The 26,419-nt window shown below is 45.6% G+C and overlaps 1 protein-coding gene across 1 annotated transcript; it reads right to left on the bottom strand.

Moving 5' to 3' along the window:
- Positions 1-18: 18 nt before the first annotated feature.
- On the bottom strand, positions 19-26,186 carry SEC24C (SEC24 homolog C, COPII coat complex component). The gene is made up of 23 exons (XM_081253419.1): positions 26,061-26,186; positions 24,107-24,306; positions 21,329-21,464; positions 11,694-11,869; positions 11,110-11,484; positions 10,679-10,815; positions 7,741-7,852; positions 7,385-7,512; positions 6,081-6,219; positions 5,760-5,875; positions 5,456-5,580; positions 5,104-5,295; positions 4,805-4,898; positions 4,473-4,589; positions 3,942-4,112; positions 3,341-3,437; positions 3,106-3,251; positions 2,740-2,878; positions 2,469-2,587; positions 2,192-2,371; positions 1,739-1,930; positions 1,413-1,502; positions 19-1,268 (listed from the first exon to the last, which is right to left on the bottom strand). Exons 2-23 carry the CDS (start codon positions 24,276-24,278, stop codon positions 1,128-1,130), a joined length of 3,294 nt encoding a protein of 1,097 aa, XP_081109545.1. The 5' UTR covers positions 24,279-24,306; positions 26,061-26,186; the 3' UTR covers positions 19-1,127.
- Between the last annotated feature and the right edge of the window lie 233 nt (positions 26,187-26,419).

A 26,419-nucleotide genomic window follows, 5' to 3' on the forward strand; every position in this document is an offset into this window, starting at 1 on the left:
CACAGATAAGACTGAGGCTGCTGGTTACATCTTCATTTATTTTATTTCTTTACAAATTAAAGATGCATTGAAAAATAAACCAACGAAGAGAAATGAGAGGTCCAGAGCAGGGGCGTCCCGGGCTGGGAGCAGGCAAGCCTGGCCACCATCAAGCCTAGCCCTTGTCCTGCCCCAGCTAGGTGGGGTTGGAAGATAACTGTCAGCCACTCTGTCAGTACGAAAGCCTGAGTGGTGTCCTCGCAGGAGAGACTAGCCACCTCTGCCTCTCTCCCCAACAACCTCCAGCTTGGAGAGCAATGCTTCCAGCGGGAGCTCAGAGTGGGATGCGGGCTGGCTCTGTGAGGTATTGCAAGTTGATGGCCAGGCTCCCTACAGAACCATCCAGTGTTGGGGCCTCTCCAGCTGGAAAGGAGGCTGATACCACTACCAGGTCTTAATATACTTTGCAACTCTGTTCCCAGGCTCATTCATTTCTGATTACGTGCCTCTATTCACCAAGTGATCACCAATCATTTCAGGAGAGAGAAAGACCAGTGGAAGCAGAGCAAGAAAGCTAATCAACCACCCTCAGTCACTCTGAGTTGGCTGTTGACTTCCAGGCCCAAGAAGACTGACCACTTTTCTCTCTACCATCTACGGTCTATACCCCAGCTCTTGTGCACCTGTAGGTATGTTTATCCCTAATATAGGAAGTTGTTGATGACAATGAGCTGAATTAGCAGCCCCTCCCCCCTAATACCCTGGGATCCTCACTCCTTCCTGCCTGCCCTTCTCTTCTTGGAGGCTGGTCCAAAGGGACACATAATATTATTAGGGTCTGGGTGGCTCCAAATCCCCCAACACCAAATCATATACAGTGAACTGAGAAACTACATTCATTATGACAGGATTAGCAGGAAAATGAGGGTAAAGTGAGGGGACAGGGGCACCTTCCAACAGCAGGACATGACAGAGTGGTAGGATACTTGAGCCCAGAAAGAAGGTGTCTCCTTATACCTCCCCCTCCCCCCAAAGAGACTGAGGTCAGCTTATATGACTTACAATATATGGAACTGTCCCAATTTCTCTGCTGTCCTGGGGTACTTTCTGGAAGCTGGCCTGGACCCTATGCTGTTTACCCACATGCTCTAGCTCAGTAGCTGCCGAATCTCCTTGTGCATATGACAGAGAAAGTCAACATAGGATGCTCCGCCACTCAGGCTCTTGTCTTCCACCAGGAAGTGTTTGAACAGTGTCTCCAGCTTGTCCTCTTGTTTCACCACAATAAGCTACGGCCAGAACACAGGGTCATGAGGCAGGGCTAAAGGGAATTAAACATGCCCTGAAATCCCATTACCTAGTCACTTACTCCCCCTCCCCCCTCCCAGTGAGGACTTGACAAGGTAAGAAATCCAGGTTCAGATCAGTGTTACCTTCATGTACCGTGATCTCTGTGCCCTCAAACTGTCAATGAGGCCTTGCACCTTCTTGGACAGCAGATTATCCAGAACTGGCAGAACACTCTGGAACACAAAATTCATTTATCCTTATGGTAAGGATATGCTGAATCCAGAAGTGAAGACGGGGCAGCACAGATGTATGCATTATCTGAAATATGGAAGCCTGTGAAGAATGAGAGCACCCTCCCTCTCTAAGTGTACCCTGCTATTTAAGGGAATGAGCACACTTTTCTTGGCTCCTAACTCATATCACAGAGTCTACTTCCACACCCACATTCTCCTTGACTCCCTGCCCTCACCAAGCCACTGGTGATCTGACTGAAGGAGGAGACACCGAAGAGGCTCTGGACAACACCCTGTTGGACACTTGCTCCCACCCAGAGGAAGAGGTTGAGCCCATTCTCCAGCAAATATATATCCCTGTTGCTTAGACGCTCTTCAGATGCTCGAACTGCTGGTGGTTCAGTGGTATTCTCAATGGGAGACTTTGTCTAGACAAAAGGAAGGGGGCAAAAGGTTACCAAGGACCATAAGACTCGTTTGCCCACCCACACCCCCATCCTCCACCCCCATACACGTGACATTTCAGAAAGCTAAGCACCTGAGTAACTCTCAGTATGAAAATATTCCATCAGATAAGATAGGTAAAAAATTAATGAGTGTCAGACACAGACAATATTAATCCTTCCCTTCCTCCTCCTATGATGTCCCTTTCTCACTACAATGTCTCACACTCCAGCACTCAGTCGCACCAACGGTAGGAGCCGAGGATAGAAGAAGACATTGGTCTCAGCCACATCCATGGAGGTAACCAGCTGTCGGACATAGGCCCGGTCATCAGTAGTGACTTCAGCTCCAGGCTGCAGGACATCACTCTTCAATACACAGTTCAGGTAAACTGGGAGTAGCTTCATGCACTCAGGAAGGATCAACTAAGGCGGTTATCAAAACAAAGTCAATGATCATGAGAAATCCCTCCCAATGCAAAAATGTATCCCAACAACTCCTCCACCAAAATGCTTGCCCTACCTGTCCTGCAGAGGAGGGGCTGGCACAGTTCTTTCTGTAACAGGCCAAGATCTGGGCACACTGAGTGATAAGAGTGTCACGAACAGTCTTCACAGGGCTGTTCAGGACCCCCCGGTATGCTGGATAGGAAAGGGAGACAGCACAGTCACTGGTCAGCCACTCCATCACACGTGCCTTCCCACCATCACACCCACTCAGGAATGCTGAATTGTTGACCATCCTGGACCTTTCTCTTAGCCCCAATCCCACCCTGCCCTGCCTCTGCCCTCACCAAACTTGGCCATGTAGTTGATGAGCGTGTCAGTCTCACAGTTTCGATACAGATCAGCCAGCTGAGTGCAGCAGTTGAGGGCCAGGTTGTGGATGCGGAGCCGTCGCTGCCCTGCACAGCTGGTGTAGAGCAGGGCACACTAGGGGAAGGGAGAAAGGGGGAATTCACATCCCTCCCTCCCTCAGCATAGCCCTCGGAAAACTGCCTCTGCTATGTTATTAAACTAGAAGACAGACATGAGCCATCCCTTCTCCAGCCTCTTCTAGTCTTCTCTACCCACCCCTCACCCCCTTCCCTACAGCCTATTTATATCCAGGGAAATGACCGTGGACACTTCGTCCCCAACCCCTGCCTCCTGCCCCCTACCTGCAGGAGGGCTCCATTCTCTTCATTGAGCCGATCGTCATGCTTGAACTCCACAGTCACCGTCTTGTCCCCATCCAGCCCAGCCAGCTCCACATCTGTTGTGTTGTTCATGTAGAAAGCCCCAAAGAAATCTACAGCACGGATACCTGAGGCCACATGGACAGGGCTAAAGGTATGACAGGTGCCTCCCTCCAGACTGAGCCCCCCCACCTGCTCTTCTCCAACTAGGACTGACCAGTGCTTGTCCGGACCCGCATCACAGCATCAAAGCCAACGACCTTCTGTACATCCCGACGCAGGTCACTCAGGAACCGTTCCTGGTCATTTTCCACCTGCATCCCCCCAGGCTCAGAGTCACATCACTGACTACATATAAACAATCTTCCTGCACCCCCTCCACTCTACAAGCCTGCAGAATCGTTAATGACAGTAACAGTGACGATAACGATGTTGATGATAATGATAGCTTTTAAGCACTTATTACATATTACATGCCAGGTATCACATTAAGTGCCTTACATATAATTACTTAATCCTGATGACAAATCCTAATTACTAACTATAAAAATCCCATTTTGTAGATGAAGAAACAAAGGAGAGAATAATTAAGTAATTTATCCTAGGTCACACAGCTGGTAAATGGTAGGGCCAGAATGTCACCCCGGGACTGATTCCAAGCCCCGTGCTCCTGACTGCCACACTCTCTTCTGTACACTGTGCAGTCTTCTCCTCCAACGCTATTCCTATTAATGAGTCAGCAGCTAAGGGGCCACTCCACATGCAGGCAGGCATTCACAGTCCTGCTTCCACCTGCCACCCAGAGTCCCATGCCGTACCTGAAAGCAAGCGTATTTATAGACAGAGCCACCAGTGAGCTGGGGTACAACAGAGAGCGTGGCCACATCCACATACTGGTTAGGGAAGAGGAAGAGGTCTACGCAGCAGCCTTGGGCCACACACTCTTTGGCCAGGGTCTGATAGGCACCTGTCTGAGGCTGGAACAGAGTCTGGGGAAGAACAGAAAATAATGTTCAAAGATCCCAGTTCCACCCTGCTTGAGAAGTGTATATGCTGTATATGTAATGTGGGATATTCAAGGACGTGTAAGACTTCAGATCTACCTCTCAGTTTGCAATAGTAACAGAACAGTCTCTTAAAAAAAAAAAAAAAAAAGTCTACCAAAGGCTTTGGGATGGGGTAGAGGTGTGGGAGCAGTGGAGGTGGTTGGCAGTCACGGATGTGACATGTGAAAGGGCAGAGGATCCAGTCCCAGTCCCCCTCCAGAAAGTTAAAAGAGTACTGCATTGTGAAGAGACAACATGTTCCTCTGTAATAGAAAGTCCTCCCCGCAGCTCCCAATCCCACACCTTCTCCTTGTCTGTGTTGATCAACTTCCTGTCGTCTCTGTTCTTCAGTTTCCCTGGGGCCTCTGCAATGGGCAGGGAGGTGTGGAACAGAAAGAGCTTCCCTGCACACTCAGCAGCCTAGAAAAGAAGAGAGATCTACTTGTCCATTCTTTCCCTTATTCATCCATTATTCATTCATCCCTTCCCTCGTCATTTACTCAGTGCCAACTATGTCAGACAAGCTGACTCACTGCACAGCCATCAATCACTGAAGATACAGGGGTTGTATCCTAGGGGGTAAGATGGTCAGAAGACAGTGTTGCAGAGGTGGCTGCCAGGGACTCGAGCCTTACCTTCAGAGCCTCCATCCCAGCCTGGATAACTGGGGCAAATACTGTCTCTGTCTCCCTTGTGTCTGCAAACATTTCCGGAATCTGATCCAATAAGCTGAAGAGATAGGTGATAGGAGGCAATCAAAATTGATATCCAAATTTCAAATCCCTCAATTCCCTGAAGAGTCATCTGGCCCCCAGACTCTGAGAACTCCTGAGGCACAGCCTCTGTCCATCCACTGAACCCTCTGCTCAACTCTCTGGCTTTCTGTGGTTGTACCCACCCCACCCCTGCTTTACCCCCACAGTCTAACTCCTACCTGGTGATGACTGCTTGAGACTCATTGACATTGACCAGGAAGCCATCCAGCAGTGGCACAAACATGTCACCCACATCAGATACAACCATCATTTGTGGCTGGGCCAATGAGCTCTTCACATTGTAGAAGTGGAGCACCTTATTATAGGTGACAAAGCCAACGCGGATTGCTGACTCTTCTGCCCCGCCCTCCCTGTAGAAGGTGACATTGTTACCCACGGTTGCCACCTCCTCCACCACCCAACTTCATGACATCAGGATCCATGATGTGCTGGTTAACCCAGCCACCCACCCCTAAGCCCCCTCCCCAGGCATCATTATCCAATGGAAGCACCTTGGCTGCTAACTCTCACCTAGGCAGGAAGTCTAACAGTGACTTGAGCTCCTCACAGAGGAGCCTAACAAGACCACTCCTGATGGCATTGTAGGAGACGTCAATCATGAAGATGAAGGCAGGAGGGCTGGGGAACTTATTGTTCTGCAAAGGAAGGAAATGTTGGTGGCGGGCGGGGGGAGAGGGGTATTAGTAAGCAGGTCAGTTGACCAGAGAGAAGTCAACACCAAAGGGGACAATGACGGGGTGAGGGAAATGACCACAGCAAGTCTTAGCTGTCTCATTGTCCACCCACTGCTGCTCCCCACGCTACCTTCCCTCACCTTGCAGTAATCTACAGTGGCCAAGAATTCATAAGAACCCAGGGACAGCTCAGGACGGTCATAAGCATCCACACGTTTGCCGGTATGATCCAGATGTTGAAAATACTGGGGGGGAACTGTGGGGAGTAGGGCAGAGTGTTACTCAAAGGTCCACGCTCAACCTTAGTTGGGTCCTGGCTGAGCTCACTCTATTGCCCCACATCCCCACAGGCGCCTTATTTCCCCAACCCCTGAACCAACGGACCCTCATCTATCTAACTAGAAAGAGAACAATGAAGATGCAATCCAGATCCCCCCCAACCCCAGCCTCTGTGAACATACCATCGTTGATACAGCTGCAAAAGCAGCACTGGAAGCGCCTCCCTCCCTCAACAAACTGCATGAAAGGGCACATGTATGCTTTGCAGCGATTGCAGCGCAAAGGACCAGATTCCCCGTGGTCGACGACATACGGTGAAGCCTAAAGAGCAAAGGGGAGGGGCTCAGACATAGAGGGAAGCTACAGCAGTGGCAACAGATGAGGAGGAACAACCTGGAGGGAGAAGGGCATGGCTCAGATGGTTTGCCTGGGGAGGGAGCAGAGAGAAGGGGAATGAGGACAAATGTCAAATGTCCCTAAGGAATGTCCCTAAGTCTAAATTCTATAGTCCCCTCTCCTTACTCCTCATCTCTAGAATTTCACTTCTTCTGGAAAGAGAAGAGCAACTGTGGAACTGGCCCAAACAAACCAGGGGCTGACGTGGACGTATGAGGAGAAAACCAGAGATTACCCAGGATTCTCATTTCTGGCCCAATCTTCAATCCCCTTCATTCCTGCTCTAGGATCTTGACTCCTACCTCCTTTCCCAACAAAGTATCTATGACATTTGTCCTCCCCAATCCCTGGATTTCTGTGAGCCTACTGATGCCCAGGCAGATGTCACCCTACAGATAAGAGACCAGCAGCCAAGTGTCCCACCATCCCCACTGAGACCCAGGAAAAGAGAAAGAGAAAAACACAGAACAAGACAGAGAAGCAGGATGTAAAGTGAGCCGTGAGTATCCAGTTATAGAGAAATCCACCCCAGGTTCATTAAGCTAGGCATGAACATGAGGGTATCCTACCAAGGCCTGGCAGAGCAGCTGCCAAGCTCTCTTTCAATGCTGATTCCAGGTATTGGGGTGACAGATCATGGCCCAAACCAGGTAAGAGAAGGACTACTGGATCTTAATCTACCTTTTTCCTTAATATGCTGTCCTAACGTCTCGACCTACCTGGGATGACAGGACATCACACAAGAAAAACAGAATGATGTGCTTCTCTTCATCTGGAGACGACCATGCTATGAGAGGCTCCTGCAGCCAGCTGTCTTCTCCCCTGCAAGCTGGCCTTGACTCTTTCCATAATGTGTTTCCCCTGTGGACTCTGCTCCCATCCAGCAATTTCTTGGGCTTTTACTCTCATCCCTACCACCCCCTTCAGGCATGGGCCCTGTGATAGAAAGCTATTGAAGATATTCGCCCCTCCCGCCCAACCAAGACTTCTTCCATTGTGACTGCCAGAATCACATCTAGGAAGAAGTCTCACTCCCCACTCCCCCTCCCTTCCTCCCTTTCATGATACTCTAGTCCCTTCCCTGACTCACCTCCTCTGGGGGCAGCCTTGCCAGCGGCTTTATGACAGCTGCCAGGGGCACCTGAGCCTGCTTAGCCATGTCAGATGTGCAAGGGATATTATAGGATGTGCATCGGATGTATCGGGGACTTGCATTCCCTGAAGAGGAGGTAGAAAAGCTGAGTCAGATCACAGAACCACTCCAGACACTGGCTCTCCATTGCCAATCCACCCCATCATCCCAACAAATGCTAGAGCTGATGGTGGCTTTTTCCCCCTAGACACCAATGAGGGACTGGTCTCTGATTAAAGACTGACAAAGCCCCATCCAGAAGCTGATAATGCTGGAGAAAAAGTCCCCGCAGGGAGTAATGAATGCCCTCTCACCTTGGTCTTTCACGAGGAAGTTGGTGGTGACTAAGGGTGGCACCTGGCCCCGCACTCCAGTAACAAATGGCTCTGAGCCCCGGTTGTTCCTGTCATCCTCAATAACCTGAATCTGTAGGGAAGAGGTGAAAGGAATGAAGTGACAGATGAAAAGGGAGTAGCAGGTCGCAGAGAGCCAGAAGGAAGAAACACTGGAGCTGCAGCACAGAAACGAATAATTTGCCAAGGAACACGCCTCATGCACCAGGTCTGCTCTCCTTTAGGGGATCATGTAAGATGCTGTAATACCAGTCTTCCACTCCACAGTCAGCAGCAACATGCTGGACAGGCAACATTGAGAAAGGGCTTCTTTATGAATCACCCTGATCCCAATAAATGGTGAGCACCCTGTTATAATACCTACTCCAGGAAAGCTCCAGCTCTTATCACAAGCCTTCAAACATGATCAGATTCCACTTCCCTCCCCCATCAAGCCTCTGCCTCCCCTTCTCTTCCCAAGACACATTCTGGATCAGAGCAGGAGAACAGACCACGGTAACCATGTAAAAATGAAATCTACCTGGAATGACTCTACACTCAATGAAAGTAGAAGGGACAGGGTGAGGAGAGGATTACACAGCAGGAAATGATCAGGTAAGGTGAGGAAGCAGATGCTGCCTTATTTTCAGGTAAGCATCAGTGTGTAAATATGGGAGAAGAGGATATTACAGCCCAATCCTCAGTCCCCCACATTTTGACAGACCCAGCAAAGGAAAAAAAAAAAGATCTTGCAAAGCTGGTGATCAGACCTTCATGCAGGCTGATAACCTTTGGTCAGTTACTTCAAGATGGGTTTGGTAAAACCAGAAAAAGTAAAGGGAGAATAAGACTCTGTATCCCATAGCAGAAAGAGTTGAAGCTTAGAAATATATCAGAGTCAAACAGACTCTCCAGATGAGAAAGCGGCCCACACTTTCTCAAACCAGCTGTCCCCTCCCCGTAAGAAATGAGTTTCCCAAATTTGTACATTAGTAGCCACCTACCCACATGTTTCTCTACAACAAGCAGTAGACAAATCAAACCCAAAAGGGAAAGATCTACTGTTCAGTTTTGTCCTGTTCCATCCTATGTCACATGCAGGCTCCTGGAGGAGCCAGCAGAACTAAAACCAAAGCTTAATATGCCATCTGACCCCGCCCTTCAATCCTGACCTTCTACCATCCCATACTTAAAGGCACTGCTAACAGCTTGCTACTTCTTCATTATATGGTGACTCGAGGCATGCACATCCTTCTAGCTTGTAAAAGCAAGGGTCTAGAAGGACTAAGGGAAGAGGATGCGGAGGGATGGACATGGTGGATGAGGTGAAGATGAGGTCACAGGCATGCATGGGTGACATTAACACAGGGATGACAAACACACACCCACCCCCTGCACTTACTGGACTAGGAATGGCATCAGGGTCTATTCTGTGCCTGGTTTTCTGCTGAGGAGGCAGCTCATTGAGTTGCTTTTAGTGTTTTAATAATAAAGGCAGCAGGGGAATAGAGGGAGGGAGACAAAAGAACAAGAAGCAGATGTTACTTCTCTCAGCCCTGATGAGTTAGACATGAACAGCTGGAGCCCAGCTCATACTGCTGAGATCAGGCCCCGCCCTAGATCAGAAATTCCAAATTTTTCTGGGCCAAAAAAGAGCCTTTAATGACTCAGGCTATGATGTAGAAAGATAAGGAAGGGGGCAAATAGGAGGCAAGAGGAGTTATACGGAGGGGCTGAATGGGAGAAATTTTAAGAAGGAAGAAGAGGGATGTTCCCTCCAAAAGGCCAAGCCTCCCATGTAAGAACTATTCTTATGCTGAAAGAAGCCTCACATCCAACCAGACTCTCCTTCTCACTAAAGGAGGGAAAAGGAAAGAGGGACTGCTTAATCCTCTAGAGTCGCCCTTTGCCAGCTGGGTCCCTCACCATGATAGTTCCCCAAAGGAAGAGGGAAGAGAACAGAATGGAATATGACAATGGCTAAGCATGGTGAGGTAATTGACATAGCAAATGTTGCAGACAGAACTATAAAGTGGCCTCCACTTGGGAGTACAGTACCTGCCTCTATTCTGTGTATGATGAGGCAGGCCTGAGTATTCTGATGGCTCTAAGGGTGAGATTCACCCTTTTCCTGGGAGAAGCAACTTCCCCACATTGCCCTTGAAATTGTAGATCACTATTCCCCATCCACACAGCAGCAGGCTAACAAGCAAAAGTATTGGAGGCTTCCTCCTAAAACACCGTCCAAGTAGGGGCAGAGAGAATCCAGAGAGGCTTTCCTTTTCTTACCACCTAACACCAGAGAATTTCCACCAGCTCTACCCATTAAGAAGACTGCTATCCTACTAGATCTAAGAGGACAAGACCTGGACCCACCCACTACTCCACAGAAGAGCAGAGGTTACCGTGCTCTGTCCAGCAGTGACAGAATGCAGCACTCAACCCAGAGCTCTACTGATACTGCTGATCACTCCTGGTTTCCCTTCCTTTCCTGCCCAGCTATGAAGTAAAAGTGCCCCCAAAAGACTTCTGGGACTTCAAGTTCTAGTTAAAGAGTCAAAGATTGCATCTAGGTGGCTTCCCTGGTGGCGCAGTGGTTGAGAGTCCACCTGCCGATGCAGGGGACACGGGTTCGTGCCCTGGTCCGGGAAGATCCCACATGCTGTGGAGCGGCTGGGCCCGTGAGCCATGGCCACTGACTGCGCGTCCGGAGCCTGTGCTCCGCAACGGGAGAGGCCACAGCAGTGAGAGGCCCACGTTCCGAGAAAAAAAAAAAAAAAATTACATCTAGGTTCTACACCTACAAGATGATGAACGAAAAGGAAAATCAGCAAAGGCTAGGCAAACATCTCTTCTAGGTTGACTCACTTATCTGGCAGCCACAAGCATCTTCCCCAGGACCACATAAGTATCTACTTACAGGGCTTGGGATGGCATCAGGGTCCAGGCGCTTAGGAGGCAATGGTTGAGGAGGCCCAGGCTGACTTCCAAAAGCGGCTGCTCCTGGGTAGGGACTTCCATAATTGGACTGAGGGCCCCGGGTTGGTCCAAAGGAACCTAAGAGACAAGGACACAAGGTTGATGAACAAATTATTCCTTCTCTATCTCTTCTTAAGGCCTCACAGAAATTACTAGACTCCTATAAATGTAGAATTGAGAGGTACAGTAATGACCATTCAGAGAAAGCCCACACTATCTGAACTAAGAGAAAAAAAAAATCTTATAAACCCCAGATCCTAGTAATAATACCCTGAAGCTGTCTATCTAGTTCACTTACAAATAAAAACAACAACAAAAACACGTGAACTGCTAAAGCCTTTGGCTCCTAGGTAGACCTTGGGAAAAACTCACCATTTTGTTGCAGCTGATAGCCTGGCTGCTGGGAGGAGTGCATAGGTGGTAGTGGTGGTCCTGGGGGCCCAGTCATTTGGGTGCCAGGGGGCAGAGCTTGAGAAGCAGGTGAGGACACGTGGTTGGGCTGGCTTACTGGGGGCCCCCCAAAACTCTGTCCAGGCAAGAGAGGACCAGTCATCGAAGGCATCCGAGGACCCCCTGAAGCTGGGGGTGTGAAGCTGGAGGCCTGTAGTGGGACAGATCGCTGGGGAGGCTGGGTCCCAGGATGACCCTGGGCCTGGCCAAGGGGAGGAGCTTGGCCCTGAGGATAGGAGCCATACAGACCAGAGTTAGGGAAACTTCCTGAGGCTGAGGCCAGCGATGTTGGTGGGCCTGAGAAGTAGAAGAAGTAGAGTCAGAACCCCAGTCATTCTGCCTCCTTGTTCAGTAAATCACTTTCCTTTCCACATGAGGGGCAGGAATGACTTCTCCCATCTGCTGGGGCTCAGAAGCACAAGAAATAAAAGGGATTCAGGTATAGCCCCAGAGTCTGATGCTTCTAAAAGGAAGGGGACAGTATTCCTGTGGTCACAGCTACTCACCATAGCCTAGCCCTGAAGGTGGAGAGGCTGAGGCCACAGTACCACTGATCTGCATTCCGGCCAGCTGAGCAGTCACCTGTGCACTTGTTGGGGGAGGGCCATAGGGCTGAAGCACAGCTGGCTGGCTGACCACAGGGGCCAATATGCCTGACCCAAATGGCTGATACCCAGGGAGCCTGCGAAGAGAAGGAAGGCAGAGGTTTCTAGTGGGCTGAGACACCCTTCAAAGTTGGCAGGAACTCCACATCATATAGGAAACTATATTGTTTTACAGCATCTTGAAGAGCAGGTCAGCTAAGTCTGGCATTCTATGCTAAGCAGAAAGATGATGCTAACTGTACCAGAGTTAAGGACTAGACAAACAGGACATAAACCAGGTAGCCTTCTAGCTGGGTCTATCTAGCAAAGCCTCGTTACTTGGATAGCTGTCTTGGATACTCCCATGGTATCAGATGGCATATTAAAATATAAATTTAAAATCATTCCAATATCATTGTATACCAACTAGCAATCGCAACAGTGTTTTTTTTTTTTTTTTTTTTTTTTTCTTTTTGCGGTATGTGGGCCTCTCACTGCTGTGGCCTCTCCCGTTGCGGAGCACAGGCTCCGGACGCGCAGGCCCAGCGGCCATGGCTCACGGGCCGAGCCGCTCCGCGGCATGTGGGATCCTCCCAGACCGGGGCACGAACCCGTATCCCCTGCATCGGCAGGCGGACTCTCAACCACTGCGCCACCAGGGAGGCCCGCAACAGTGTTTTACAGTAATGTTACTGCAGAAATCTATAACATAGATTATTATACATAACAAGCTCCTTCTGGGGTTTCAAGAATGAATCAAATTCTTCACAACGGTAGCCTGTTACACTGAAATTCTGATTTATCCTTCCTGCTTATTTTGTCTCTACTAAATAACTAGAACTTTATTATGTTTGGTCAGCTTCTACTAGTTCTGCAGTTTCACACTTTTCATTTGTTCATTCAACTAGTATTTTCTGGGCAATATGCTAGTGAAACTTACCTCCCTAAGCTCTTTGTTGGGCTTTGCATTTTTTGTCTTCCACAGCAACAAACATACTGTTAGCCCCATGGCAGGTGCTCATAAATCCTTGTCAGAATAATTATATCCCATGGTACTACTCTATTAACATGGATAATACTCTCCACTACCCAGTGGTATTCTATTACATACCAAAGTAACAGTAAACCAACACCTTATCTGTACATAGCTTTATAATTTACAAAGCATCTCTAAGTGTTTAATTTAATTCTCACAGCAAATTAATGAGGGAAACAGAGCAGATAGAAAACTAAGACACTAAGGGTATAAATAGCAGACTATTCTAGAACTAGAACCCAGACCCGATTCTTAGTCCAATGTATCAATACTTTACTTTTTAATTGTGAAATATAACATAAATAGGAAAAAATACATAAAACATATATGTACTGCTGAATAATACAAAAACCCATTTAACCAAAAAGCAAGTCAAGAAATAGAATACACCAAAGGCCCTGTGTGCCTCTCCTCCATCACAGCCCTCTCCTTTCTCCCAAAGATAACTACTTTCCCATCTTCTTGATAATTGTTCCCTTATCTTTAAAACAATATAATTCGGCTATGTCAGGTTTTTAAACTTTTGTAAACAGAATCACATCGTACATACTCTGAGCTTTGCTTCTCTTGTTCAACCATATGTTTATGAATTCATCTATGCTGTTGCATTTAGCATTCTCTTTCATCACTAAATGTTATTCCACTAAATAAATATGCCATGATTTACTTAAGCATTTTACTACAGATGGATATTGGGGGTTTTCCAATTTTTGGATATTATCAGTAATGTTGCTATGTTCAATCATATATTCAACTTGTTTATACATACATGAGTTTTTTCTAAGGCATATGGCTATGAGTGAAATTACTGGTTTATATGATATGCATATCTTTAATTTTAACAGATAATTCCAAGTTATTTTCCCATAGTAGTTGTACTAATTTGCATCTGACCACCAGTGGATGAGAGTTCCTGATACTCCATATGCTCAGCAATATTTAGTACTGTCAGACTTTTAAATTTTGCCAATCTGATGGATACATAGGAGTATCTTGTTGTGTGTTTTTTTAAATAAATTGATTAATTAATTTATTTATTCATTTTTGGCTGTGTTGGGTCTTTGTTGCTGCGCGCGGGCTTTCTCTAGTTGCGGCAAGCGGGGACTGCTCTTCATTGCAGTGCGCGGGCTTCCCATTGAGGTGGCTTCTCTTGTTGCAGAGCACGGGCTCTAGGCACAGGATTCAGTAGTTGTGGCTCGCGGGCTCTAGAGCGCAGGCTCAGTAGTTGTGGCCCACGGGCTTAGTTGCTCTGCGGCATGTGGGATCTTCCTAGACCAGGGCTCAAACCCGTGTCCCCTGCATTGGCAGGTGGATTCTTAACCACTGTGCCACCAGGGAAGTCCCTTGTTGTGGTTTTTACTTTTTACTTTTTTCTTTACTCAAGAGGGTGAACAGCTTTTTAATATGTTCTTTGGCCATTAGCATTCCTTATTTCATAAAATACCTATTCTGGCTTTTGCCCATTATTTTTTTCAACTGAATTGACTTTTTCTTATTGATTAGTAGCAGTTCTTTACATACTCTGGATACTACTTTATGTTTATACCTACTTTATATGTAAATATCTTTTTCCATTCCGGAACCTGTCTTTCCAATGTACTACCCGTTTAATGTCTCTCTCTTTGATCATTCCCATCAGCACAAAAACATACAAATATCTCAAAAAACAACCAACTATTAGTGGAAACAACCCAAATGTCCATCAACAGATAAAGAAAATGCAGTATTATATGTATACAATGAAATACTGTAATAAAAAGAATGAAGTACTGATACATGGTACAACATAAATGAACACTGAAAAAATTATGCTAAGTGAAAGAAGTCTGTTACAAAATATCATATAGTATATGATTCCACTAATATGAAAGTCCAGAACAGGGAAATCTATAGAGACAGAAAGTAGATTAGTGGTTGCTTAACATTGGGGGAGTGAGGAATTTAAGGAAAACCTAAATAGGGATAGCTACTTAGATAAAGGATACGGTGTTTCTTCTTGAGGTGATGAAAATGTTCTAAAACTGACTATAGTCATGGTTGCACATATCTGTGAATATACTTAGAACTATTAAATTGGTACACTTTAAATGGGTGAATTGCATGGTATGTGAATTATAGCTCAGTGAAGTTGTTTAAAAAATCCAATCAAATAAAATTGCCCTAAAACCTCACATCCCCTCAAGCTTTTGCTCTTCTTTTAGCCAAACATTAGAAAAGAATTGGTCTATACTCTGTCTCTTTTTTCTTTTGGCCATGCCACACAGCTTGTGGAATCTTAGTTCCTGGACCCGGGATTGAACCCGTGTGCCCTGCAATGGAAGTGCAGAGTCCAACTACTGGACTGCCAGGGAATTCCCTATCTCTACTTCTTTAATTACTATTCCTCTCTCTTTTTAAAGATCTTTCTTTCTAGGTTCATTTTCCTTTTTTCCCTTAGTCTATCCCTTAGTAGTTTTCTCAACCAGGGCCTATACACAGTAAACTCTCAGTCTTTGTCTGAAAATGTCTTTATCCCCCCTCTCTCTTAGCTAGGTACATAATTCTATGTTGACAGTTATAGTCCCTTAATCAAGGTACTAGTCTACTATCTGCTCTCCTCTAATAGTCCCAGTTTCCTCTAATCGATATTTTTTTCCTCTGAGAAACCCTAACGGCCTGGATTGAGGGACAATGGTTGTTTAGCATTTGCTTCTGGAAGGTACTCCAATGATACTGCTGCCCAAGATCAAATTTTTTTTAAAGTTTTAAGATATAGTTTCCATACCATTAAATTCACTCCTTTTAAGTGTGTACAATTCAACGATTTTTAGTAAATTTACAGAGTTGTGCAACCATCACCAGAATCCAACTTTAGAACATTTTCACTGCCCCAAAAAGACAGGTTCATTTGCAGTCCCAAGACCTTTTCTTTATCCCCCCACTTATCCACAGCCAGCCTGGGAGAAACAGGACTCCTTATTATTTCCCTCTGCCGGTGTGCAGAGTTTTTTTTTTCTGGTCTACCTGTTCACTGAAGGTGTAGCCTAGGTCCAGACTTCATAGACAAGGTCTCAGTTCTAAACATCAGCTCAGAAATGCCCAAGGTACCGGCTTAAACTTAAGCCCGCAGGTTCTCAAGATAATAATTTCCACCCTCTCCACAGGCAGCCACAGTGTCAACTTACCACTCTGATTTTCAGTTCCCACTTTGTCTCTGGCACTTGAGGATTTCACTTTCTTTCTTTTAAGCTTGATTATGTATTTGAAAAAAAAGAATTGTTTCTATTTCCTCTCCCCTTTCTAGATGTTTGTGGCAGAAGGGTTTTAGGTTACATTAATCTACTTACCAGCTGAAATTCTTTCACCTGCCTTCATATCTCCACTGAAACTACATCTGTCAATGATGTCGAACCTAGCCAAACCCAACAGTCAATTCTTCGTCTACATCTCACCCTTCAGCAGCAAATGACACAGCTGATTATTCTCTTGACTTCCTAAAATACTTTCTTCACCTAGTTTCAGGATGCTACTCTGTCATGGCTAATCTCCTACCTCACTACTGCTCTTTCTCAGTGTGTTTGTTTGGTTGTTTGATTTGGCTGTGACAGGTCTTTAGTTGTGGCATGTGGGATCTTTAGTTGCAGCATGCGGGCTCTTAGTTCCCTGACCAGGGATCAAACACAGGCTCCTGCATTGGGAGCACGGAGTCTTAACCGCTGGACCACCAGGGAAGTCCCTCATTGTGTTTTGATAGCTCCTCCTCTGACTGCCTTTTTAAAAAAAATAAATTTATTTATTCATTTATTTCTTTTTGGCTGCGTTGGGTCTTCATTGCTGTACGCGGGCGAGCGGGGGCTACTCTTCGTGGCAGGCTTCTCATTGCGGTGGCTCCTCTTTGTTGCGGAGCACAGACTCTAGGCGCACGTGCTTCAGTAGTTGCGGCATCTGGGCTCAGTAGTTGTGGCTCGGAGGTTCTAGAGCGCACACTCAGTAGTTGTGGCACACGGGCTTAGATGCTCTGCGGCATGTGGGATCTTCCGGGACCAGGGCTTGAACCTGTGTCCCCTGCATTGGCAGGCAGATTCTTAACCACTGCACCACCAGGGAAGTCCCTCTGACCGCCTTTTATATGTTGGTAAGCTCCAAGGTTCAGTCCTCAACTCTACTATTTACTCTCAATGCTCACTTTCTAAGTGATTTCATTTAGTCCCATGGCTTTAAATAATGTCTCTATACTGAAGACTCCCAAATTTGTATATCCAGTCCTGACATCATTCCTTAGCTGCAGATCCATATACAACTGCCTACTCAGCATCTCTACTTGGTAGCTAGTAGCTTTCTTAAACCTATAATGTACAAAATAAAACCCTTCATTTCACCCCCCAAATCTGCTCCTTCTCAAATATTCTTCATCCCAGTAAATAGCACTATTTACCAAATTGCTTAAGTCAACAGGTTAAAAGACATCCAGAATTCCTCTTTCTCTCTTAACTCACATCTAATCCTACTGACTCTACCTTCAAAATATATCCCAAATCTGACTGCTTCTTACCACCTCTACCACTACCATCCTAAACCAAGCCAAGATCATCCCTTACCTGAACTACCGGCAATAACCTCCTCATAGGATTCCCTACTTCTACTCTTGAATTCAGCAAAGTGACCTCTTTTTTAAAATAAATATATTTGTTTTAATTATTAGAGAATGGGGAGAGCACAAGCAAAATTTTTTAAAAGTAATGTTTTTACTAATCACATTTGTGATAGTATTAGTATTGTTATATGGAGATTGTTGTGTATAATAAGGGATAAAATAAATGAGAAATTGTGGCATATTCCAATATTCAAATTCCATCATCCCCACAGTCTTGAGGATCAAGATTCCTGGTATGGAAGAAAAGAGATACAGATATAATGAAGAGGTTAAGTAAACGTTCTGTAGTCTTGAATTTGAACTGAAAGTACATATTTAAACTAATGAGGTATTGTAACTTTAATATATGTAGATATGTATTTCTTAGCTATGTCTACTGAAGAGGTATAGGAAGTGACCAATCAGGCAGCAATGAACATTGCTAGTGCCCAGGTTATAGTCACAAAATAACATTTCTCACCAACAAAATAAAGGATTTCTTGGAAAAATGGGTAATTCCTGGTCTAGAATATAAATGTACAAGATAAGCCTGAAACATCTCATTAGACCTAAAGATTACTAGGGTCATGTCAAAAGGACTCAGGAGTCAACGTGAAGAGGCTCGCATTGGTCAAAGACAGGACACTTTATACTCCAATAATGATGATAGTTGCAGTGAATTGAAACCCATCAAATACATTTAAAACTATAAATTCATAATGATATTAAAAATAAGAGTTGGTCATCTTGTAGATAACAGAGAACCAATTCATTTCCCTATAAACTAGGAAATAAAGGTAAAGAATCAAGCATTTATTCTACATGAATTGCACAACCAGTAACCAAATAACAGATGACAAGAACTGTCTAAAATGGTATTCAAACAAATAAATGAGGAAAACAAAAGAATTAGAGTATCACCATTTTGTAAACCCAGTGAATTAATATACATATGCATCAACAACTGCTAACATCACAAAAAGAGAGACATCAAGATACTATGTGCCAGGCTTCCCTGGTGGCGCAGTGGTTAAGAATCTGCCTGCCAATGCAGGGGACATGGGTTCGAGCCCTGGTCCGGGAAGATCCCACATGCCGCGGAGCAACTAAGCCTGTGCGCCAAAACTACTGAGCTTGGGCTCTAGAGCCCGTGAGCTACAACTACTGAAGCCCGCGCACCTTGAGCCCATGCTCCACAACAAGAGAAGCCACCGCAATGAGAAGCCCGCGTACTGCAACAAAGAGCAGCCCCTGCTCGTCGCAACTAGAGAAGGCCCGTGTGCAGCAATGAAGACCCAATGCAGCTAAAAATAAATAAATTAATTAAATAAATAAATTTATATATATAAAAAAGATATTATGTGCCTTCAAAGTCTTGCTCCACCCTATCCACAGGGATCAAATCTGGATCCAGTCTTTGGATTCAGTGGCCGATTTGCAGGAAATACAAAGGAAAAAGGAAAATACTGAACTGCAACATGAATATACAACCCAGATAATCCAGGCTGTGGGAAGCTCTTCAGGTCAATTAGCTTGGAGTCCTCAACAGATAAACAGTAAGAAAAAGAAAGAGATAAAAAGGGAACCTATGGACTTAAAAGACACATCAAGTTGTTTTTTCTTAATAGGTAAAACTAAACTGTGGTGTCTAGGGATGTACCTTTGGATGTAAACTATTTTAAAAAACACAAAGTGGCTACTATAAAAGTTAGGATAGGGAATTCCCTGGTGGTCCAGTGGTTAGGGCTCCGCACTTCCACTGCAGGGGGCATGGGTTCGAATCCTGGCTGGGGAACTAGGATCCCGCATGGCCAAAAAAAAAAAAAAAAAGTTAGGATAATGGTTACTTATCAGGGGAGGGAGAGAGCGATGATTGAATTGGAACACATGGAAGGGGTTTTAGCGGTGTGTGGCAGAGTTCTATTTTTTTTTTTTTTTTTTTTTTTTTTTGCGATACGTGGGCCTCTCACTATTGTGGCCTCTCCCGTTGCGGAGCACAGGCTCCGGACGCGCAGGCTCAGAGGCCATGGCTCATGGGCCTAGCCGCTCCGCGGCATGTGGGATCTTCCCAGACCGGGGCACAAACCCATGTCCCCTGCATCGGCAGGCGGATTCTCAACCACTGCACCACCAGGGAGGCCCAGAGTTCTATTTCTTGATCTGGGTTGTAATCATTTTGAAAAAATACTAAGCCATACTTTTGTTTTGTATGGTTTTTGTGTATGTGTTTTACATTACAATGAAAAGATCCATCAGATAAATGAACAAATAAATGGGGAACATGTTACTCTCCAGCTTAAAACTCTCCAATGGCTTCCCACTGCAACTAAAATCAAATTTAAACTTCTAACTATGGCTTAGAAAGCACTACATGATATGGCTCCTGCCTATGTACCTACTTTATCTCCTCCACTCTCTACTCTGCTCTAGACACACTGGCATTCTTGCTCTTCTTCACATCAACCGAATTAATTTCTCTACCAGGGCCTTTGCACCATTGTTCCGTCTATCTAAGACACTCATCCCCCAGATCTCTGGGTACCTCCCTTCATCATTTCACTGTGGTTTCAAACATCACTTCAGAGAGGCTTTCCTTGACCAATGTATTTAAAACAGCTCCCTACCTCCTCACCACTCATTCTCAATATCCTTATTCTGTTTTATTTCTTATTTACATTTGACTACTTATTATCTTCTATGTACTCCATGAGACTATAAGCTCACAAGGGCAGAGACTTGATCTGTTTGATAATGCTTTATCTCCAACCTCTAGAACAACATCTGACACATAGTAGTACAAAATAAATATTTTTAAGTGGATGAATGAACTAATGAATTCCCTATACTGCTTCTCAGAGTTTTCCAACACAGAGGGTTAGGGAGAGTTTCCTAGGCTCTTCCTCCGGGCTTACATTCAATGTTAAAAATGTATGTTCCGAACACCTAATAAAAATGTCAGTAAGTGACTCTTCCACTACCACATACCCTATGCGTAGTTATACTTTATTCTTTGTTTACCAAAAAACAAACAGCATTCCAACAGAGATGACTGCCCTCATTTAATGGACTTCCAAGCAAAGACAAGGGTTTACTGAGTCATGCACCACCAAAGTTTTCATCATTTATGTAGTTTTCCTTTGAGTATCTTTCCTTTCATAACTGGTCACACCCAAACTTAACCAATAAATCCTACTAAGCGCCTGATCTAAAGGAAAAGGGGAAGTCAGAAGAGACATAAATAATCCTGAGGTTCTTTTCTCCTGTTTTTCCCATAGGGTAAGCTCAGAAGGACCATAACAATTATTAAAGATATGTCTAGTCAAGGAAAAAACCCAAGTTCACAAAAATAGAAAGAATATGAAAAAAACCCAGGTACTTAGATGGGTCAATAATCCACAGGGTGGACATTAGCAGCACCTGTAACCTGCAAAAATGAGAACAAAATACAAAAAGATGAAGGGAAGAGGAAAAGGGATGTAAGGGAAAAGCAAAGAAAAAAAATAAAAGAAAAGAAAAGTAAATAGGCCCTCACACATTCCTAATTCTTCCAGTCTCATCAGACCAGATTTAGGTTGAGCCAAATATGTACCTCTGAATGGACTTGAGGACACGGCGAGGAGGAAGGGTAAGCTGGGACGAAGTGAGAGAGTGGCATGGACTTATATACACTACCAAATGTAAAATAGATAGCTAGTGGGAAGCAGCCGCATAGCACAGGGAGATCAGCTCGGTGCTTTGTGACCACCTAGAGGGATGGGATAGGGAAGGTGGGAGGGAGACGCAAGAGGGAGGAGATATGGGGATATATGTATAGCTGATTCACTTTGTTATACAGCAGAAACTAACACACCACTGTAAAGCAATTATACTCCAAAATAGATGTTTAAAAAAAAAAAACCAAATACGTACCTCTGCATCTGAACAGTGGAGCTTGGCCCATTCTGTACATCTCCTTGTCCAAACTGGCCATATGCAGTCTGGCCACAAGGGCCCTGTGCTGTCGAGGCTGGAGGTGCCCCTGAAGAAGGTGGGGCTCTTGAAACACCTGAGGGTAAAGAAGAGAAACTAAGCAATTGGGAAATAACTTTCTTCTCCACTCTGAGCAAGGAATGCAAAGCAAGGATCAATAAGCTCAGACCTTTACTGCAATATCACAAGCATAAGACCATAGCTTGGTAATGAAAAGGACACCATCAACATGCAACTCCAGCTACAGGAGATACTGAACATGGATGCCCAGCCAGAGAGCCTCTACTCTCCTAGACAGGTATACTACAGGTGAAGCTGTAGCCAGAGCCAGAAAAATGTAGGGCCTTCCTATGATCACCATACACTCTCACTCAATCCAGGACAGTCTAACGTTCTTACACTAGACAAAACGTCAACTCTTTTAGAGAAAAGATCCGGGGCTTCCCTGGTGGCACAGTGGTTAAGAATCCGCCTGCCAATGCAGGGGACACAGGTTCAAGCCCTGATCCAGGATGATTCCACATACCGTGGAGCAACTAAGCCCGTGAGCCACAACTACTGAGCCTGCGCTCTAGAGCCCTCGAGCCACAGCTACTGAAGCCCATGCACCTAGAGCCTGTGCTCTGCAACAAGAGAAGCCACTGCAATGAGAAGCCCGTGCACCGCAATGAAGAGTAGCCTCTGCTCACCGCAACTAGAGAAAGCCCGAGTGCAGCAACAAAGACCCAACACAGCCAAAAATAAATAAGTAAATAAAAATTTTTTTTAAAAAGGAAAGGATCCCACTCCAGAACTCAGAAACTTAGAGCATACATGAGAAAGGTGGCACAGAAGGTGACCAAGTAACATTCTAAACTAGGTTGTAAAGAAAGGCACCTCTTAGGAAGACTATTCGGGACATCCCTGGTGGTCCAGTGGGTAAGACTCTGTGCTCCCAATGGAGGGGGCCCGGGTTTGATCCCTGTTTGGGGAACTACATCCCACATGCATGCCGCAACTAAGACATGGCGCAGCCAAAATAAATAAATAAATATTAGGAAGACTATTCTGCCAACCTCTTCTTCATATATTCTACTCATCCTACCCATCTTCTTTTCAGCCATTTCTAAGTGTTGGCACTCCCAATAGCACATGGCTCAGGAAAGTATTCCCACGGGTTGGAGAATTTGTTCCTGCCCAATTGTCCAGTCAGGACAGGTCACCTGCCCTCCAATTACTGCTGTCACTGTGTCTTCACAAAAGCTGTACTCCATCCTTTCTGCTCATCAGAGCTGCCATCAAAGCTACTTCTACTACCCCCAACCATCCTTCCCGCATGAGATGCAGGAAGAAAGCAATTAGTTACTTGGCATATCACTTTGGAAATATTGTTGACTCCTGTTCAAACTATTGTTTTTTTGTTTTTCTTTTGCTCTGCCCTCAGTAGAGATTAGACACTATAGAACCTGCCTATAGGAATATGATTAATCTGAACCTGCTCACTAGCCATCATAGAACCAGATATGTTTTCCTCTCAATAACAGAGCTTCCTCTTGGGGCAATGCCAAACTCCATCTTGATAAGCCAGGACTTGACAGATCAGAGGTGGACTCTGTCCAGCCAAAGTCCCAACCCAGAGTAAGGCTCTCCAAAGCCCTGAGACCTAACCTCACCGCTTCGCAATTTTTTTTTCCAAAGTCGTAATTAAAATGGTCATAACTTCAATCATTTCCCAAATCTCACCTATGCCTCCTTGGTGCCTTCTTTTTCCCATATCCCTTTATGGAATTTGCTGTTTTAAAAAGCATAAAGCACTTGGTATACCTAAGTCCTTAGCTAGCTTAACCAAAGATCAAATGTCAACCATTTTCTAAAAAAACCCTATGAATAATATAATCTGTAGATTACCAGCTGCTCTTCATGAAAAAGTAACGTAAAAGCCAAACACTGATCCTAAGGCAGCACCAGATGGTTTCCTCTTATTTCCCTGATACTAGACAACATTTAAGAAGCCAAAGAAACTCAAACAAAGGAAAAGGAATGATATCAGCAGAAAGATATGAGAGGCACCAAAAATCAGGCACACAAACATCACACTTTTCATCCATGAACTAGTTCCCCAAGTCCCAGAGTCATTTATAGATAGAACTATGAGTCCGATGAGAGGCATTATCAATATACATGAGAAACAAGTGATTTCAGAGAGACTTTGGGTCAACAGAAATAATTAATCCTGGTCACAGGCTCTGGACGAGCTGTGACCACAACCCTTCCATCCAGCTGTGAACAATGCAGCCAGGTGAGGCTGCACAGGGTGACACCCACAGGAAGTGAACTGCCATTGAACCTGGAAGATGTGCTCCCACTAGATGTCTTAAGGCAGAGACACAGTCACCTTATAAAAAAACAGGGAAAGGTGGGAATTCCCTGGCAGTCCAGTGGTTAGGACTCGGCACTTTCACTGCTGTGGGCCTGGGTTCGATCCCTGGTCAGGGAGTTAAGATCCTGCAAGCTGCGTGATGTGGCCAAAAGGGAAAAACAAACAAACAAACAAAAACAAACAAACAAAAAAACCAGGGAAGGGCAGACTGCCCACAGGACTCTCAGTGACCAAGAGCCAGATTCATGTTCCTCAATCCCAGTCACCACAACCCTTTAGGCAGCTTAGGTAGGGCAATACAACCCAACCTGAAGACGACTAATTCCCTTCCTTAGCTCAAAGGAAGCTTGGAAACATACCTGGGGGAGGGGGTTGCTGATAGCCTGGTACTGGGCCATTGTAGGCTCCATAGGAAGTGGGGGCGGTTGTGGACCCTGGTTGCCCACCATAGCTGGATTGATGGTGCCCTAGGTAGACAGGCTGGGGCTGCCCAAACGGCGGCACAGGTGGAGCTGACTGGTTAACGTTCATTATGAGAGCATCCCCGACTTGGTCTCACCTATTAGATGAGAGAGAAGAGAGAAATTAGTCAAAATCAGTTTTCTAAAGAGAGAGCACTATTCACAGTAGGAAGTAGAAATAGAAAAGGACTGACCTTATCAGGCAGTGATCAGCCTAATCATTCTCACACTACTACAGGATCTTTGTAATTTTCTTCCCCAGACAGCAGACAGACTGCCTCCTCAAACTAAGGATTTTGTTACTCTGAACCCTGTGCTTTGTCACTGCCAAGAGGGTATAAGTTTCAACCTCAGATAGGCCCACTGGAATGGAGCAGCAGCCTCCATTCCCCAGTGGTATGATTTCTACTGTCTAGTCATACAAGAAGTCCTGCCACTGATAAACTACTGTGATATTACAGGTAAATGAAACAATGCTCCCACTTTCCATTCATTCACTCTAGCATCCATTCATTCCACAAAACTGAATACCCTCTAGTGTGCTAGTCATTTTTAATCACTCAGACTACATGTCTAAAACAGATTGGCTAAATTCCCTCCCCCTCAAAAGACAAATTTTAGAGTAACTGCTTAGAAAAATGACATTCTTTGGCTAAACTGCAGTAAATCAAGTGCTACTCCATCCCCAGTCTTCCCACCAAAAGAGTGTATGAACCTTAGAACTGAAGCATTAAAATCACTAAATGTAAAGGACAGCTGAAAACTCTAGCAAGGTATCAGATTAGAACTGAGTGCAGGCCTGGCACAAAAACTTCTCACAATAACCTAGGGAAACAGTTCAAAGATCAGTGGCAAAGTTAGATTTCATGGAAAAAGATCATTCACCTTATCCTTCAAGCAGAGGGGACTATAAGTATTCCAAATCCCAATGCACTTCTCCAACTCTCCTGTTTCTGCTCTTATATGCTTGTAATGAATCTAGGCCACCACCAAAATTATTACAATCTTGCTCAGCAACAAAGGAATAAATTGGAGAGCCTTTCCAAGGTCCTTCCAAGAACAGGACTACCTGATCACATCTACTCTTCATAGCCTGATCATTCCAACTATCCTATAGACAGAAGGGACCCAGGAAGCATAAGAGCTCACAGCTACTGCAATGGAACAATGGGCCTCTCCCCTTTGCTAGGTAGGGCCATCTTGACTACAGAAAAGCTGAGCTGCTCTTGGACTAGAACTCTTTAAATTCAAAGCCATCTCAGGAGCTGTTCTTCCAAATCCTAAACCTCACACAGGTCACTACATTAAGCTTGACAGATGTCCTCCTCCTCTTATTTTCCTAAAGTCAGTGTGGGGGTGGGGACGGTAGGAAAGGAGCTTCTTCTCGAGGAAATAATCCCCTCAAACACACCCAAGAGTTTGGAGTCAGGCTCAAGTTTCAACTCCACTCTGGGTGGACAGTCGAGGGTGACAACCCAGGAGGCGGGGCAAGCTTCCTAGAACTCTGAAAGTAGTCGAGCTGTGGAGGTTGGGAGCGCCGGGGATCAAGACCGAGAAGCCAAGCCAGCTTCTCGGGCCGCGATGAGAGAGACTTCCACTAAGTAGGAGATCGAGCGTCCTGCGCCCTTCAACAGGCTCAGGGCAGGAAGCGGGAGCCGGAATCTGGGCCGGGAGGAGAGAAGGGAGGGTCTAGGACTGATTCTGGATTGTGGATGCATGAGGTGAGGGTCTCTCCCCGGGCCCCGCCCCCGGGCCCCTCCCTTCCTTCTCAGACAGGACCCCGATCTGGCCAGTGATACCCCGGCCTCTCCTCTGCTTTCCTACCCACCAACCTCCCGAAGCCACTCCTCACCCGGCTCCAGATCCAGGTTCGACTTCGTTCCTAACGTCAAGGTTCCCAGGCTCCACTTCCGGTTCCGAGGGGGCCGGCGCGTCGCTCTCGGAAGTTCCACCCCCACGCTCCAAGGCCACTCCTTCTGCCACGTCGGCAGTAAGCACGCGCCGAGAAACCCGGATGCCGCGCATGCGCTACTTTCCCTTCTCGTCATGGCCGCCCCCTAGGGGCTCCGCAGTTTCTTATGCATTTCCGTTTTTGTTTTTGTTTTTGTTTTTGTTTTGCCCAGATGTCCTGGTAACCTTATGGTCCCACCAGCTGAGATGCGATTGAACTATGTTTAGTAACTCTCCTTCCTATGACATATTAGAAACCTC

Source organism: Mesoplodon bidens (assembly GCF_964165515.1).
Source record: "Mesoplodon bidens genome assembly, chromosome: 1".
NCBI classification, from domain to species: domain Eukaryota; kingdom Metazoa; phylum Chordata; class Mammalia; order Artiodactyla; family Ziphiidae; genus Mesoplodon; species Mesoplodon bidens.

What these genes read in the sequence shown, in the direction of transcription:
- SEC24C (XM_081253419.1), bottom strand. Translation starts at nt 24,278, where the DNA reads ATGAACGTTAACCAGTCAGCTCCACCTGTGCCGCCGTTTGGGCAGCCC. An exon ending in TCAGCAACCCCCTCCCCCAG is followed by an intron (nt 21,465 to 24,106) that starts GTATGTTTCCAA and finishes CTTTACCCTCAG; the next exon opens with GTGTTTCAAGAGCCCCACCT. An exon ending in ATAAATACGCTTGCTTTCAG is followed by an intron (nt 3,438 to 3,941) that starts GTACGGCATGGG and finishes GGGGGGATGCAG; the next exon opens with GTGGAAAATGACCAGGAACG.